This window comes from Mustela erminea, chromosome 20, assembly GCF_009829155.1.
Source record: "Mustela erminea isolate mMusErm1 chromosome 20, mMusErm1.Pri, whole genome shotgun sequence".
NCBI classification, from domain to species: Eukaryota; Metazoa; Chordata; class Mammalia; order Carnivora; family Mustelidae; genus Mustela; species Mustela erminea.
Genome location: NC_045633.1, coordinates 7758697 through 7776340, shown reverse-complemented (window position 1 = coordinate 7776340; position 17644 = coordinate 7758697). Strand labels below are relative to the sequence as shown.

Sequence of the window (17644 nt, the reverse complement as noted above, 5' to 3'; positions counted from 1 at the left end):
TATGGAGCCATCAGCTTCTTGTGGCTATTGAGAACTTGAAATGTGATTAGCCCAAACTGAGATGTGCTCTAAGTGTAAAAGCATACCACATTTCAAGGACTTAGTATGAAATATGTGGGAGAACACATTAACATTTTTATATTGATTACCTATTGAATAATATTTTGCATATGTTTGGTTAAAGGAAATATATTCATAAAATTTATTTCACCTGTTTGTGCCTTTTTTTTTTTTTTAATGCGGCTACAAGAAACTCTAAAATTAGACATATGGCTCCTATCATTTCCATTGGGCAGCACTGTCCTAGAGAGCCAGCCTTGGTACACATCAGTGTGCTTTCCTCTTAAGGTCAAATGTCACCCTGTTCATCTTGTTTTAAACCACAGTAACAACCACTTTGCTGAAATTTGTGCCCTAACCCAAGGGACTAGCCCTTCCTGCTTAAGTTCTGGGAAATGATCAGAAACCACAGCACAGCCGCCCCACACCCCATGTCCCCGGAAGATCCTGTAGCCTTAAGAACTAGAGGTGGTTTAACCTTCACAGTCCCCTGCCACAGCTAGAATTGGTGCGTATAGATCTCCTGAGTTAGGCATGAGGGCAGAGAATGGCTTCCCCAGGCTGGTGGCTATCAATGGGATGGTGTGTGGTTTGACCTACAGTGCAGGCAGGAAGGGCTCTTTGTGTATTTGGTGATCTCTCTCCTTTCTGAGCTCACTTTTAATTGTTCAGGCCCTGGGTTTCCACTTTAGGGGCTCATTACTCAGGGGCCTCCACCCTGGGTCCAATACTCTGCTCTTATCTACTAATCCCTTTAACCTGATATCTCTTGCCCCATTTCCCCCAGTCAAACAGACCTAGATTGCAATTCCCTCTCTCACCACTTACTAGCTTTGTGATAATTTACTTATTCTCTCTAAGCCTCAGTTTTCTTAAAATCTGTGAAATCAGACAACGATATTTCCTGCTTCAAAGGGCTGTTGGGAGGATAAAATGAGGGAATCCACACAAAGTATATAACACAGAACCTAGTTCATTGTTGGTGTTCAGTATGTTTGAACTATTACTGTTACTGCTTTTTTAATTCTCGAGTTTTTCCAATCTGTTCAACTAAGTGATCTATAAATGAGAATTATGAATGTCTAGGAATGGTTGGGATTTTTAAAAGTGCCCACATGTGAGAAGAGCATCATTACAGGGAAAGCACCAGGCCGAGGAGTTTCCTGGGATGGTTGTTTAAATGTGCCACTGATGAGGGCACTTTCTGTAGTGTCATCTCATGGAGAGAACCCAGCATTACCAAAAGCAACTGGTCTATCCAATCTCCCCAGCCCTCCAAATGGGTCAAAGTTCTAGTTGGGCTAGGTTCATGGGGAGAGGCACCCTAGGAGCACCTTTAAGTGGGAGCACTTCCGCTGGGGCAAGGCACGACCAGAAGTCTGCTCAGATGAACCCTCCCTTGTCCTCCATTACACCCTTTGCTTAGGTGTTGCATTTCAAGACTTCCTGGGAAATTAAAAGCAATTCCCTTTAACAGAAAACTTCAGAATCTCTCACGTATCAAGATCTCTGTATTCCCAGAGAGATCAAAATGCTCCTAGCTCAGACTTCATTCTCTGAAAGGTAATGGGTGTGCTGTCAGCTTGGGTCCTTCCCAATGATGACCTCAGTCATGTGCGTGGCTCCCAGAGAGGAATTCCAGGCCAAATCATAGAGAAAACTGCCTACGGAGAGCCAGTCTCATCTCCACCTCCACACAGAGCAACTTCGCAGTAGAGGACGTTTCAAGGCCATTGCTAGCCCTTGAACGTGGTGATTATTTTAGAAACACAGCGAGTTTTCTTTTTTCTGCTTAGTGTTCACACCGCACTTATCACCCTCACACTTGGTTGCTTATAAAAGTCCCAACTATTTTTAGGGAGAATATTTATTATTCTCATTTATAGACTCAAAGGGCTGAAAGAAGAGTGAAATGTTATTTCTGAACATAGCCTGTTGGACACTGAGGCTCTACAGTAGAGTCTGCCCCAGCAGAAACCATCTGGCACCCTCAGGAGGCCCCCAGAAAAGGTGTGGCTCTCTATTTTGTCTGTCCTAGGTCAAAGGACAAATCAAGGTCCCTCCCACTGTAATTCAGTGCCCTTATCGCCCTTTAGGACCCTGAGCAGCCGTTTGCTGAGGAAGGCAGATAAGGAAAGACTTTGTGGTCACTGGCTGGAGCATGCTTAACCATCAGCAACAGGGTCCCCAAAGGAAAGGGTCAACCTGCTCACATGAAGAGGCAGGCACTTCTGCCTGTTCCCTTCCTCTCCCCATTACTTCCCCTTTAGCCTCAAGTGGAATCTCCCACTCAGAAAGGAGAAGCTTGACCCAGTATTGGTTCCTGTCTTCCAAAGGGCTACCAGGACTACGTATAGGTTGGGTATGGATTGGGCTGGGTAGGGGGTGACAGGGACCTGTTGCCAGTGCCGCTCCTTCATTCCTGGATTGCAGGAGATGCTGAGGATAGGGATGTGCTGTTTGAATTTATCAATCTTGACTTTCACATTCTCGGCTAACCGTCTGGGTGCGGGGACATCAGCTAGGGTCTTGGTCAATTTATATATCGTTCTCCACATATTCCCTATTTCTTCTGAGATCTCCTCAGCATTCAGCAAGAAGAGGGGTCCTGAAATAGAAAACATGGGATGAGGGAAGGGTTCAGACCCACCAAGTGGAGGTTAGTCCTGTGTACTTTTAAGTTAGAATGGTGCCTATGGTATGGATATTGGAACAGGCACAGGCTGTGGAGTTGGGTCTGGATCTGAAACCTCTCCTTGGCTGATAAAACCCTAGGGGTGTTTTCCTGGAACTTTTCTAAGCCTCAACAGGGTCACCTATGACACAGGGGTGATAATGGACAGCCTGGCAGGTGATCGTGAACATTAAGTGAGCTAAGTGGCAAACACAATGCCTGGCATGTAATGCAAGTGCAATTAGGGAATTAACTATTAGCGGTGGTTACAGATGCTATTATAGAAGCAGTAAAAATGCTCTACAAATCCTGTGAAATATCAACGAGCGGCGGGTGGGGGAGTTCTTTGTACAGATCTGGCAATTTTTCTGTAAGCTTGAAATTATCTTAAGATAATTTTTAAAAAACAAGGACCCCTCATTTAAAAAAAGTACTCTAAAATGTTAATTTCCTTCTCCTCCTTTTCTTCATAGGGATCTTCTAGAGTGTGGGTTTCCACAGTCAGTCAAAATCCTTCCATGCTGCTGCTTTCTTCCCCTTGGGCATTTCAAATCGGCATTAAGTCTTGCATCATGATGTTGCAAATTGATTCAGAAACACTTTTCTTTCATGGCTACTGAGACTAAATAAAGCCTTGTTAATTTCACATGCTTCATCAGCCTGACGTTTTTGAGGCGAGTAATCAAAATTTAAAACTTTTTGAAAAGAAAAAAAGAAATGTATGTAGTGTCTGGGCAATATATTAAAATAATAACACATCATGTCCAGTTTGGGTTTTTCATGGGAATGCAAGGCTGGCTTAATATTTGAAAAAAATCAAACAATGGAATAAGCAATCTAAAAAAAGAAAATCACATGACAATAACAATTAATGCAGAAAAAGCATTTGAAACAATTCAGTATCCATTTCTGATGAAAACCTCTAAACCAACTAAGGATAGAAAGGAGATTACTCAGCTTGATAAAGGGCATCTATGTAAAGCCTATACTACCTTTATACCTTTGTATACTGGAAATACACACAGCTTTTTACACATCAATCATACCACAAACCAAACCCAAAGAAAACAAATCCCTAATAGTTAATGGTGAAAGATGGAATACTTTTTCCCTAAGATCAGGAACAGGGCAAAGATTTTCACTCTCATAACTCCTAATCAACATCATACTTAAAGTCCTAGACAATGCAATGAGGCATGAGAAAGAAATCGGAGGCATACAGATTGGAAAGGAAGAAATAAAATGTCTTAGTTTTCCGGATGTCCTGACTGTTTATATAGATGATCCAAGAAATCTAAAGAATAGCAATAATGGGGCACCTGAGCCTCACACTCTTGATATCTGCTCAGGCCATGACCTTGAGGTCATGGGATTGAGCCCCATGTTGGGCTCTGCTCTCAGCAGGGAGTCTGCTTGAGGATTCTCTCCCTCTCTCTCTCTGCTCATCCCTGCTCTCACATGTGCATGCTCTCTATCTTAAATAAATATTTTTAAAAAGCAAAGGACAGCAATAACAAAATCTTTGCAAGGGAACAAAACATTGTAACAGAAATGAGAAGACATCTGAAGGCTCCATTAGTAGACTGGGCACAGCTGAGGAAAGAATCTTTGAGCTTGAGGATATATTGTCAGAAACTTCTAAAATTAAAGCAAAAATTAGATGGGGGAAAAAATGGAACAGAATGACTAAGAACTATGGGATAACTACAAAATGTGCAACACACAAGTAATGGAAATACCAGACGGAGAATAAAGAGAAAGGACAAAGAAAATATCTGACCCAATGACTGAGAATTTCCTGCAAATTAATTTCAGATACCAAACCACAGATCCAGGATAAATGCCAAAAACCATATCTAAACATACTATATTCAAAATGTAGGAAATCAAAGTTAAAGAGGAAAACTTGAAAAAAGCCAGAGGGAGGGGGAAAAGCACCATAACTTTGGAGGAGCAAAGATACGCCATTACATTCCCCTTCTCCTCAGAAACCACACAAACAAGAAGAGAGAGGGGGCACCTAGGTGGTCTGCCTTCAGCTCAGGTCATGATCCCAGGGTCCTGGGATCCAGCCCCATGTTGGGCTCCCTGCTCAGTGGGAAGCCTGCTTCTCCCTCTCCCACTCCCCCTGCTCGTGTTCCCTCTCCCACTCTCTCTCTCTGTCAAATAAATAAGTAAAATCTTTAAAATAAAAAAAAAAAAGAAGAGAGTGGAATGAAATTAAAGTATTGGGAGAAAAATCCCACCAACCTTAAAATTCTCTATCCTGAGAAATTATCCTTCTAAAGTGAAGGAGCAAGAGATACTTTCTCAGACAAACAAACTGAGGGAATTTGTTGCCAGGGACCTACCTTGTAAGAAATGTTAAAAGAAGTTCTTAAAAGAAGGAAGAGGATTTGTCAGAAACTCAGACTTAGGTAAGGAAAGAAACAGTATTAGAGATACTTTAATTTTTCTTATTCTTAGCTGATCTAACAGTAACAGTTTGTTCAAAATAATAATAGCAACAATATATTTGATGATTACAGTTTATATACAGATGACATAAATACCAGAAATGACACAACAGATGGAAGGGAGGAATTAGGGATGCTTTACTATTACAAGACATTTTTGAAATAAAGTTATATATAAACCTTAAATAGAGTCCAGCAATCTACTCCTGGGCATGTACCCCAGAGGAATGAAAACTTAATGTCAACATGAAAACTCATGTATGAATGTTTACAGCAGCTGTATTCATGACAGCCTAAAACTGGAGACAACCCAAATATCCGCCAATGGGGCAATGGGTAAACAAACTGGTATATCTGGGGCACCTGGGTGGCTCAGTGGGTTAGGCCTCTGTCTTTGGCTCAGGTCATGATCTCAGGGTCCTGGGATCGAGTCCCATATTGGGCTCTCTGCTCAGCAGGAAGCCTGCTTCCCCCTCTCTCTCTGCCTGCCTCTCTGCCTACTTGTGATCTCTCTCTGTCAAATAAATAAATAAAATCTTTAAAACAAAACAAAACAAAACAAAAAACTGGTATATCCATACGATGGAATACTATCCAGCATAAAAGGGAAGGACCGATGCTTATAACCAATAACTGGGATGGATTTCTAAGTAGTGTGCTGTGTGAAGCAAGCACTGTCAAAAAGTTACATACTATATCATTCCATTTGTATAACAATCTCAAAAAGAGGAAACCATTGTAACAATGAAGAGCCCAACAATACCAGGCACTCTGGCTGGGGGTAGAGTGTGACTACAAAGTGGGCAGTACAAGGAATTTTGCTGAAGTGATGAAACTTCTGGCTCTTGATTGTGGTGAATCTATGTATGTGTTAACAGTTATAGAACTGTATGCCAAAAATGTGCTTTCTGCTGTGTATGAATTTAAAATTAAAAAATTAAATCCAAAACAATTTTTTTTTTTAAGATTTTATTTATTTATTTATTTGACAGAGAGAAATTACAAGTAGATGGAGAGGCAGGCAGAGAGAGACAGAGGGAAGCAGGCTCCCCGCTGAGCAGAGAGCCCGATGCGGGACTCGATCCCAGCACCCTGAGATCATGACCTGAGCCGAAGGCAGCGGCCCAACCCACTGAGCCACCCAGGCGCCCCCAAAACAATTTTTAATACAATATCACTTTCTAATAAAAAGACTTGGTAAACTACAAAATATTTCCCTAACACCATAAAAATTTTGTATCTCAAACCAAAAAAAGCAGCATGTTTAAAGGTGACACTCTGCAAGAGCTCCCATTAAAATAAAGAATAAGGACACCTGGGTGGCTCAGTGGGTTAAAGCCTCTGCCTTCGGCTCAGGTCATGATCTCAGGGTCCTGGGATCTAGTCCCGCATCGAGCTCTCTGCTCAACAGGGAGCCTGCTTCCTCCTCTCTCTCTGCCTGCCTCTCTGCCTACTTGTGATCTTTCTCTGTCAAATAAATAAATAAAATCTTAAAAAAATAATAAAGAATAAGATGAGGGTGTCCATTAGTACCACTGTTTACTTTGGAAGTGCTAGTCAACACAGAAGAGTGAATTAAAAAAAGGGTATACAAACAAATAAATAAGGTAAAGTAATATAATTGCATAGATATGGCTGATTACTTGGGAAAATTAAGAGTGCTAGTGAAGAGGGCACGTATTGCATGGAGTGCTGGGTGTGGTGCATAAGCAATGAATCTTGGAACACTGAAAAAATAAAATAAATTAAAAAAAGAAATAATACCAAAAAAGGCATTAGTGAAAATGAAAATTTTTTTTAAGAAAAATAAAAATTAGGGACGCCTGAGTGGCTCAGTTGGTTAAGCAGCTGCCTTCGGCTCAGGTCATGATCCCAGCGTCCTGGGATCGAGTCCCACATCGGGCTCCTTGCTCAGCAGGGAGCCTGCTTCTCCCTCGGACCCTGCCTGCCACTCTGTCTGCCTGTGCTCGCTCTCATTCTCTCTCTCTCTGACAAATAAATAAAATCTTTTAAAAAAAAAAGAAAAAGAAAAAGAAAATTTAAATATCAAATCAGCAATAAATAAATAAAAATAAATTGGCAAAAACCATTTTCAAAGCTATTACTCCTAGGTTTGTTAAGGGTGTGAAGAATGGGTACTCTTAGATACTGCTAGAAGGGCAATAAATTAAAACATAACTTTTCTAGAAGATAGTTAATAACAAAAAGTTTTTAAAATTCTAATTAATTTTCATCCCATGATCTTTGATCTAGCCATTTCACTTTTTAGGAATTTACCTTAAGAAAATGATCATAATTGTACCCATTACACTGGTGACAAAGATGTTCACCATAGTTGTGCTTATTGTAACACTGAAGTGGTGCAAAAAACTTCAGGCTCAGCTTTACATGTCTCAAGAGTTGGTCCTCTGCTCATATACACTCTCCCCAGGAGACATCATCCATGGCTTTTAATTGTAATCTACACTCAATTATTCCCCAATATAAGTTTCCCCCCAAAACATACAACTTAACTTCAGGCTGATATCCTCATATTCCCAGTGGGTGTTTGCAGACACCTTGAACTTGGTATATTCAAGCTGATGGGTCTTTTTTCCTAACAAATTTGTCATTTCTCTTATTCAGTGATGGCAATATCCACCAAATTACCTGGGCCAATAATCTGAAAGTCACCCTAGGTTCTTCCTTTTCCCTCCCTGACACCTGCCCCCTATCAGATCAGTCATTAAGTCCTGTTGACTCTCCCCCCACCTCCCCACCGCCCCACTGCCTCCAACCTCCTTTTCTTTCTAGCCTCCAGGATCTAGAGAAAAAAGGAGTAGTTTACAGATAGATGTCTCTGGCACTCTGGCCCTTCGTGGAACAGCACAGTGATGGAAATGCTATCTTATTATGCCCCCCTCTCTACAATCCATGGTCCTGGGCGGCTTCCTCTTCTGTTATACCCTGGCAATAGGTCTGGCTCTTCAATCCCCACTTTCCATCATTATCACGTTAGAAAAATTTGACTGTGGGACTGCATTAAACCAGACTATAAGAATATGATAAAAATGGGTGCCTGGGTGGCTCAGTGGGTTAAGCCGCTGCCTTTGGCTCAGGTCATGATCTCAGGGTCCTGGGATCGAGTCCCGCATCAGGCTCTCTGCTCAGCGGGGAGCCTGCTTCCCTCTCTCTCTCTCTCTCTCTCTCTGCCTGCCCTACCTACTTGTGATCTCTCTGTCAAATAAATAAATAAAATCTAAAAAAAAAAAAAAGAATATGATAAAAAAAAATCTAGCTTAAATCTGAAGTTTAAACCCTATTCCAGAACAGGCTGGGTTGGACCCATTGCCCCAGCAGCCACCATGTCCCAGTAGACTGAGCCCGAGCGTACCGTACCGTTCATCCACTCCTCTGACTTGATGCTAAACTCGTAGGTTGTCAGCCACAGCTGCTCATAAGGCACTTTGTTGCTGATCAAGGCTTGCAGGAGAGGGAAGGTACTCTTCTCCTTTTCCAACAGCTCTTCCTCCTTATTGATCAACTGCAGGGCAAAAGGGTTGCTCTTTATTGGGTGGGTGGTTTTCTGAACCCTAGAAGCCCCCATGGCAAAACCCTCAGTGCTTTGAAAACCAAGTTGAGGAAGACGTTCATTCATTTGGAGAGCAAGAGAGGAAAGCAAGACATGGACTCAAGTCAGAAAGTCCCTCCGCTACCTCTGAGGGCTGGGATTGCTAAGATCTAGCAGGACGAAGCTCTAGGATAATTTTCTACTTGCTCCATCATCTTTAATCCTCCTCTACCATATCCGTATCCCCATTTTTGCAATTTTCATATATGTACTTTAGTTGTTTACATGATGCTGCCCCTTCTTATGATGACTTGCCTCAAAGATAAGAACTTTAATGGTTAAAGAACTTACTAGTTGACCTTCAGGGCAATTTACTCAGCTTCTCCAAGCCTTAGTTCTCTTATTTTAAACAGGGATAAGTGGGGACAATAACAGTACCTACTTCAAAGGTCTGTTAGGGGTATTTAGGGATATATCACACAAGAGGCCCTTTGTACATTGCTGAGCACATAATAAATACTCAGTGTATGTGAGCAATTATTCTACTGTCATTTCTTCTTTGCGTACCCAATGACTAACAAAAAAGCTGATATAATGTAGGGTTGCAGGAAAACGTAGTTGAAAGCACCAATGAAAAGAATTGGTTAATTCACCCATCGACACTATCCACCTGACAGGTGATGTTAGGAAAACACAAAATCAAGAAGCAGAACCAACAGGGCAGGACAGTCATAAGTCTCCAACCCCAGACCCCAAGACCCCAAACCTCAAATTCCATCAGGGCTTGATCTAGGTTCTTTGAAAGCTCGCTGAGCTTTTCAACATTGTTCTTCATTTCTTCTGTGCTCATCACTTCACGTTTCCTAAACCCATCCAGTTCCTTGTTGTAGCTTTCAAGTTTCACCTCAAATTCTGAGCACCTAAAAGCAAAGGACAGACCAATCACATTTGGACTTTCCACTTTTGATATTCAAAATATCAGCAATTGCTCACCCATATTCAAGCCTGGGGAGAATCTGATCCTCTGACCTTCTATATATCATATAGACTAATATATATATATTACTTAAAATCCTACTTCCCAGAGATGTCTGCTGTGACCCTATTGATGATTAAACATTTCCACATATTTACCTGTATGAGTAAATATATATATATGTGTGTGTGTATATATGAAATCTATATAATACTTATCCTATACAAAATGTATATATATACATGCTATTCAGTCATCCATTAGGTATTTATTATTAAGGGCTTGATACATTCCAAGGACTGGTCTAGGCATCAGGGATACATTTGTGATATATGTTATTAAGCTCTCTATCTTCATGGAGCTTGTATTTTAGTGTGGGGAGACCTAGATAAGAAACACATGGATTAATGGATGGGTAGGTGTGTGGATGGATAGATGGATAAATTTATACATAGATAAAGATAAAATGAGTTATTCCTGATAAGCATAAAGGCTCTGAAGAAAATAAAACAGGGCAGAGGGCCTAGTGGATGGAAACAGAGGGCTACTTTAGCTAGAATGATCAGGGAAGAAATTTTAGCAACAAAGCAAGTTGCACAATTACTTCTCCCTTTTTCTAACAGAGTAGAATATATTACACAGTGTTAAGTTGTAATTGCTTAGCACACAGTAGTTTCTGAAGTACTTTCATGTCCATAATGTATACATATGTATATATTTCATACAACAGTACAGTCATCAGTAAATAGCAGGCACTCAGGCTGAGTAAATGAGTTGTATTTGTGGGACTACCTGGATTCTAAGGGAGGATAATTTAGGGATTTAAAAATGGTAGGTCAGAATTCTGGCATGAAATGGAATTCACTCCAATGTTCAAAGAGAGAGTTTTTAATGAAGGGACTACCTACACAGGTAAGATATGGGTAGCCTCAAAAGGAAGCTATCATGACCCATAGGGCCAAGAGAACAGTGGGAACTGAAACCACGGAGAAGCAAGAATTGTCATTCAGGAGGGATGAAGCTCCTACCGGAGCACCAGGGCCAAACGGGGAAGAAGAGGGGAAAAAGTGATCACTGTCCAAACTCCTGAGGGCTCTCCACTGGGGGAACCCTGCCTGGATCCAACAGTCAAGGGAGCCAGTGGCTTGGGTTTTAATCAACCAGGCACTGTGTAGACAGAGGAGAAAGAGGTGCAAGAAGGAATTGGGTGGGGTGTGGTGGGGGACAGCAAGTGGAGAGTAGTGTTGAAGCCAAAAATTAATGTGGGCTTGTAAAATAGGTCAAATTTCTTGGAGAGGGAATGAGGTTGGCTTCATAGAAAATGAATGAATAAATGAATACTTCTCAGCCCCCCTCACAAGTCATTCTCAGGATTAACGCAAAAATGATGGATGTGAGGTTTAAATGTTCACCAAAGAGAAGGCTGAGGCCAGGGTTTCAGGTTATTCTTGGAGTTCCTCCAGCGCTGAATGAATCTGCTGTGGAGAGCCTAGGAACAAGCTGGGCCATTGGTGAGAGTCACCCCTCCAAGAGGGGATGGCCAGTGCCCTTCTCCTCTCATTGTAAGTGCCAGTACTCATTTCTCCCAGGGTCTCTCCTCACTCCTCCGAACTTTAACAGCACTTACTGCCTCTAAGCAGTCTTGCAGCATTGTTCCAAAAGTATGCTTGCAAGGTCGTGGTTTAGAAGTGAAGCATTAAAAAAATGCTTTCTCCCCAAAGAAGTTATTACCCAAAGGATGAAGGAAGTAGACAGATTCTGAATGCCTACCAGGTGCTGGGTAGCACTCAGGCACAATCTCAGGTCATCTCATTTCGTCCTTCTGCACAATGACAGCCCCTTACATAATGAGATGATTTGAGATGGGCTCTGTTAACTCATTTTCTGGATGAGGATACGGAAGCTCAAAAAAATGAAGAAAAACTTGCTCCTGTTCATCTAACCTACAGATAGGTTCCATGGTGGGGGCTCTTCATAAGGGGACATGGGGTAAATGGGAATGCTGTACTTTCTTAATTTTCCTGTGAATTTAAAACTGTCCCAAGAAATGAAGTCTATTAATTAAAAAATATCAGTAGCATCCATTTGGCCTAAAGTTCTGGGTAGAGAGAGAGAAGGCTGCTGGAAGAAAAAAAAATTGTGTGCAGGAAATTGTGTATACATACACACACACACACACAAATTTTTGTTGTTGTTACTGTTTTTTCTGGATGGCAGACCTAGGCCATATTCTGAAGGCGGTGAATAAAGAGTTTTCTCCTTCAGCCCAAACTCCAATTCTGGGTAGAAATCCTGCTTTTATCCATCCTGGCTTTTATCTACTCTTTTCCTTTCTTGGGAGTATTTGCTGGGATTATAGGACCTAGGGCTGGATGGGTGGGGGTGGGGAGTGTCTCATGTGTGAAGGGGATAATAATGGGAATGACTCCACAGTTACAAACCAAGCGTCCCAAGCTGGGACGGCCAGGCGTGCGTGTGTGACTTCCCCACCCACATGGTACTTGGCCCTCTTCACTTGAACATTGTTTGATTTTTCAGTAGGTCTGTATTTTCTCTGCCACTGGACTGAAATCTTTATTTAGCAGCCAAACACACTTACCTGTCCAGAATACAGCACAGCACATAATAAAAATCCATAATAAATACCGGTTGTATTGACAAATAATGGATGAATAAATGATACGGCCACATGAGCACTGAATAAAACCCCAGCTGCCGAACGGGCCATTTCTCAGCCTCCTACCACGCCTCTATTATCCCCATCTTGCTGTCTCCCAGATCTGCGGTCTGCAGTGTAAGGCTGACGATTTTGCTATTCTTACTGCGAGGCCATTATTCTGTGCCACTATTTTTGTCCTTTTCTCCCTGCACCGCCGAATTCCAGTTGTTCCAGGCAGGGAGGGAAGGCACTGGCAGGGTCACTACAGTGAAGCAGGCTTAAAGAGAGCATCTCTCAGTGGGAAACAAAAGGAAATCCTCTCTCCACCAGTTGTCTTCAGCCTTCACCCACGCCTTGCCGTGGGGGCTCTGAGCAGAACCAGAAACCCGCAGCGTGTTATCAAGCTGGGTATCGTTTCTGAAACAACCTCACACTCTCTCTGTACCTTTTAATGAGGTCCATCTCGGCCTGATCCCTCTTGTTAAGGAGCAGGTTTCGGCTGTTTTCAAAGATATCTTCGATCTGGTCTGGCCAGAGGAACAGAGTGCTGTTCAGTTTGATATCCTCTTCTGCAAAACACATACAGTCTGCTCCAGGACACTGCTCATCATAGGTCAGCATGCAGGGAATTAATTCGGCAGAACGAGAGGTTAACGGAAGTGCGTGAGGGCGTGGCTATGAAATATGGGGCCATTATGGATTAGTGATAGCCAACATTTACTGAGCACTTTCCAAGTGTCAGGCTAGAAGGACAAGAGCATCCTTGCTTTCACAGATGGGAAAACAAAATTGAGCCAGGTAGTCAAGCCAAGTAGTCACTGCTAGAAGACAGCTAGAAGGTAGCAGAGACCATTTTAGACCCAGCCTAACCAACGCCGAATGTTCTAGCCACTATACTCACTGCTTTCCCAGGCTGGGTCTGAGCAGGGTAGCCTTGGGCTCAAGTTCCAGTTCTCCTCTTTAAAAACTGTCACCTCTTCTGAGTCCCAGTCTCCCTTTTGGTTAAATGTCAGTAATAAAATCGGTGCCAGATGCCCCACGCATCCTAAGGCTCTGGTCAGCTGAAATGTCCTAGGTTCCCTCTGTGCCCTTGCGAACTTAGGAAGCAGAGGTCCAGTGTGTGTTCATAAGGTCAAGGGCACAGCTCATGAATGTGCAGTTTAGGGCACTGTTTTCCACTCCCAGTCCCTATCTCTCCCTCCCATCACCCTTGCCCCCAAACACCATGAACACTAGGTAATTCACAGATATTTTGAGATGGAAGAAGGATCTGAAAACTTGGCTTGTGGATAGTGTCTCAGTTTTTCCTTCAGAACCTGATCCCTACAAAACTCTACCAGTAAGCCTTACAGGGCTCTGGCCATTTCTTTCCTTTTAAGATATGCAGGAGCATGAAGGGAAGTGTCCTGGCCTCTCCTCAAAGGCAGGACTGTATTAAGACTGTAGATGAATGAAATCTATCCATTTATAAAAGGACTCTGCATTTGGAAGTGACTTTTTCAGAAACACCAGCCAAAAGATATCAAGAGAGGCAACTAAGAACTCATGAAATCCTTAGATACTTCTCATGGTCTAACAATAAGATCCCCTTGGCTTGATTAGAATTCCTATGGATAAGAGCATGGAATTCGTGCCTCTAACATTCTGGGGACGCTTGAAAAGCAGCTCTCCCGATATTGACATTGAAATGGTAGGACTGCTAACTCCCCTTCTTAACTCCTTATCTCAAAAAATATAGATATACCTATACATTTGCATATAAATCTTTAGGGTGTTGGACTTACGGGGCAAGACTGCATAGTCCATCAGAAACTCCAACCGTTCAATCGCATCTCGAAGTTGCCTCCTGAGTTTGAACACGGTGACATCACTGGATTTCTTCAAGAATTCAATGAGGGATACCAGCTCCTCCGTGTTGGCAGGAATCTCACTGACTTTGTCTGCGATGGTGTTATACTGATTACAAATGCTACAGAGAAAGAAAAAGCTACTCTCACCATTATCCTCTAAAATCACATTCTTATAAGATCCATTATGCTAAATAGGCATGATTCTTATTTGGAGACTAGAAAAATGGTTTCTAACTTTTCACTACCTGCAGATCGGTGATGGGTAATATTTACATGCACGCTACTCTTCAAGCAAAAAAAACCCCAAAAAACCAAAAAACAGTAATAAAAGAAATAATAACTCATGGGTTTACTATGTGCCATGCCCCATTCTAATCACTGGATATAGATTAGCTCATGTAAGCTCCACATCAATTCTTAGGTGTAGGGACTATCACAACCAACATTTTAGGATGGAAGAAAGTGAGGCTGAGTCACTTTATCCAAAGCAACATGGTGTGGAGGAGTCAGAGACAAGATGTGAACTTGGTTCAATCGATTCCAAAGCTTGTTCTCTTAACAAATGCACCATGGGTAGAACCCAGATTTAGACCACAACAATATGAATAGCACCACCACCACCAATAGCGACTCCTCGACTTTTAGGCTGAAGTAGAGCACTAAGTTAATTGGTAATCACTACGCTTCAAAGTGCGGCAGCAAACTTATCCTCGTGTGCTGGAGGTAGTTCCTGGATGGCAAAGAGAAATTGACATTCAGCCACTGGGACCACTAAATCGAACTGCCCACTTCCCAGACAGGAGACTATGAGAAAAGGATGCTACTCAGTATAATTCAAACACGCTCTAATTTATGCAAAAACCAATGAGGAGGGACGCCTGGGGGGCTCAGTTGGTTAAGCATCTGCCTTCAGCTTGGGTCATGATCCCAGGGTCCCTGCTGAGCAGGGAATCTGCTTTCCCTCCCCTTCTGTAGCTCCCTCTGTTTATGCTCTCCCTCTCTCCCACACTCTCTCAAATAAATAAATAAAATCTTAAAAAATGATGATTTTCATCCATATTTTAATTATCATTAGGAACAAATGATCTGCAATACATCCATTCCTAACAGAGTGGCCCTCAAGAAAGATTAGCGATAGCTACCACAGTTTTTGTCATTAGTAAATAATCATTATATGTTGACATTCACACATTATAGATAAAAAATACATCAAAAACTAATGACATACTGTATGGTGACTAACAACATAATTTAAAAAAACCTATTTCTCTCAGTATTTTCAGTCCTCAATATTCCTTTTTTTTTTTTTTAAGATTTTATTTATTTATTTGACAGAGATCACAAGTAGGCAGAGAAGCGGGATTGGTGGGGGGAAGGAAGCAGGCTCCCTGCTGAGCAGAGAGTCTGATGCAGGGCTTGATCTCATGACCCTGGGATCCTGACCTGAGCTGAAGGCAGAGGCTTTAACTCACTGAGCCACTCAGGTGCCCCCCCGCTTTTTAAAAAATTTAATTATAAGTGACACTCTATATTAATTCTTAAAGTAAGGAGACACCCCCATTGTGAAGCTAATTGTATGTACCGAACTGAAGAAAAAAATAATTAAGCCATCTTTGCAGATGCTTCCAGGATTTTAGAAATGAATTTTTATACAACTTAGAAACTTTCTGCAGAGAAACATTACCTACTGCACTACTACATGGTATTCTCCACTTCAGACCTAGAAGACACATCCAGGCTCCTTTGTATTTTTAGCTGGATATCTTACTTGTCACCTTGGGCTGCCATAACAAAATATCACAGACTGGGTGGCCTAAACAACAGAAAATTATTTTCTCACAGTTCTGGAGGTGGCGAAGTCCAAGGTCAAGGTACTGACTGATTTGGTTCCTGGTGAGGGCTTTCTTCTCTCCTTGCAGACAGCTGCCTTCTCACTGTGACCTCATGTGGTGGACGGGGAAACAGTTCTGGTGTCTCTTCCTCTTCTTATTGGGGCACTAGCCTTATTAGATTAGGGACCCATCCTTGTGACCTCATTTAACCTCATCATCTCCTCATAGGTCTTGGCTTCAAATGTAGTCACACACCGGGCACTAGAGTTTTGCGGTAGACTGAATGCATGGGCACCCCCAAATTTTTAATGTTAAAACCTAATCCTCAATGTAATGGTGTTTGGAGGTGGCCTCTGGAAGGTAAGTAGCTCATGAGAGCTTCCCCTCATAAAGGGGTTTAGAGCTTTTATAAGAGAGAGACCCCCTCACTCATTTTTCCATGTGAGGACACAGGAAGAAGAGGACCATGTACATAGAACCAGGAAGCAGGCTCTCAATAGATACCATATCTGTCAGAGACTTTATCTTGGACTTCATAGCCTCCAGAACTGAGAGACATGAATGAATGAATGGATGTTTTGTTGAGAGAATGAATTTCTGTTGTTTATGAGCCATTCAGCCCATGGTAGTCTGTTGTGGTATCCCAAACAGACTGAGACAGAATTCAACACATGAATTTGGAGAAGGGGACAGTTCAGTCCATGGCAGGTATGGTCACGTGACTGAGTTGCAGTCAGTATGAAATGGGAAGCAGGGATGAGTATCACCTTTAGGGGCAGCACATAAAACTGTCCTTGCATATCCCTTCACGCTCTTTCCTCCTTCCAACTGTCTAGCATGTCAGCACTTAGAATGGCCCTGAAAGCTACATCTTAAAGAGGTAAAGTCATCATCTGCTTGAATTTCTGGGTGTACCATAGTAGGTCACCCCCACCAATCTGGAGCTACCCCGAGAAGAAAAAACTTCTATAGTGTTCAGTCATGGCATCTTCAATTTATTTGTTACAGCATCTAGCCTAGCCCAATACAGATAGGTCCTCTCAGTGTGACAGACTCTTACTTGATGAGAATTCATCCTTCCTCCCTTTTGTATGAGAATTCAGAGGATAAATATTATGTGGCTACTAGTTATCAGCTTCTTGCAAAGGCCCAGAAGGGTGGCAGAAAACCACTACCCATTAAACTCTCCAAAAAGTCCTTGGTATGGGTCATTGATATGAGGCATCTATCTGACCAACACAATACCTTACCAATATCCAGGGATAAGGTGAGGACAGAAAACATTGCTTTCTACATAGACAGATGATGGTATTTAAAATCTAAAAGGCCAGAGGTTCCACAAGCACAGGGCTATTCTCTGGTGTAGGAGATAACATAAGGGAGACCAATTAATCCTGCATCAGTCTGTGGTCTCTCTAAGAGCTCTCACACTGAAGGAAACAGGCAGCTGGACCACAGGGATAACTATTTATCTCTATGCAGGTCCTTGAATTTTTCATCAGTATTTCAGGTCTCTGCTTTAGCAGCTTTAAACCAACGTACCTGCAGTGGGTATGAATGGCATGCCCACTTTTCTACCAGTGCACT

General features: G+C 42.2%; 1 protein-coding gene across 10 annotated transcripts in view; it reads right to left on the bottom strand.

Annotated features, from left to right (window-relative positions):
• DNAH3 (dynein axonemal heavy chain 3) overlaps positions 1 to 17644 on the bottom strand; it is a 178386-nt gene that overhangs the window by 119652 nt on the left and 41090 nt on the right. For all 10 annotated transcript variants that reach the window (XM_032327122.1, XM_032327121.1, XM_032327127.1 and 7 more), the window contains 5 exons: positions 14160 to 14344; positions 12821 to 12944; positions 9507 to 9660; positions 8569 to 8713; positions 2457 to 2668 (listed from right to left, as the gene is read on the bottom strand). In XM_032327122.1, the coding sequence (XP_032183013.1) occupies positions 2457 to 2668; positions 8569 to 8713; positions 9507 to 9660; positions 12821 to 12944; positions 14160 to 14344 (820 nt within the window). The remainder of the gene's footprint in view (positions 1 to 2456; positions 2669 to 8568; positions 8714 to 9506; positions 9661 to 12820; positions 12945 to 14159; positions 14345 to 17644) is intronic.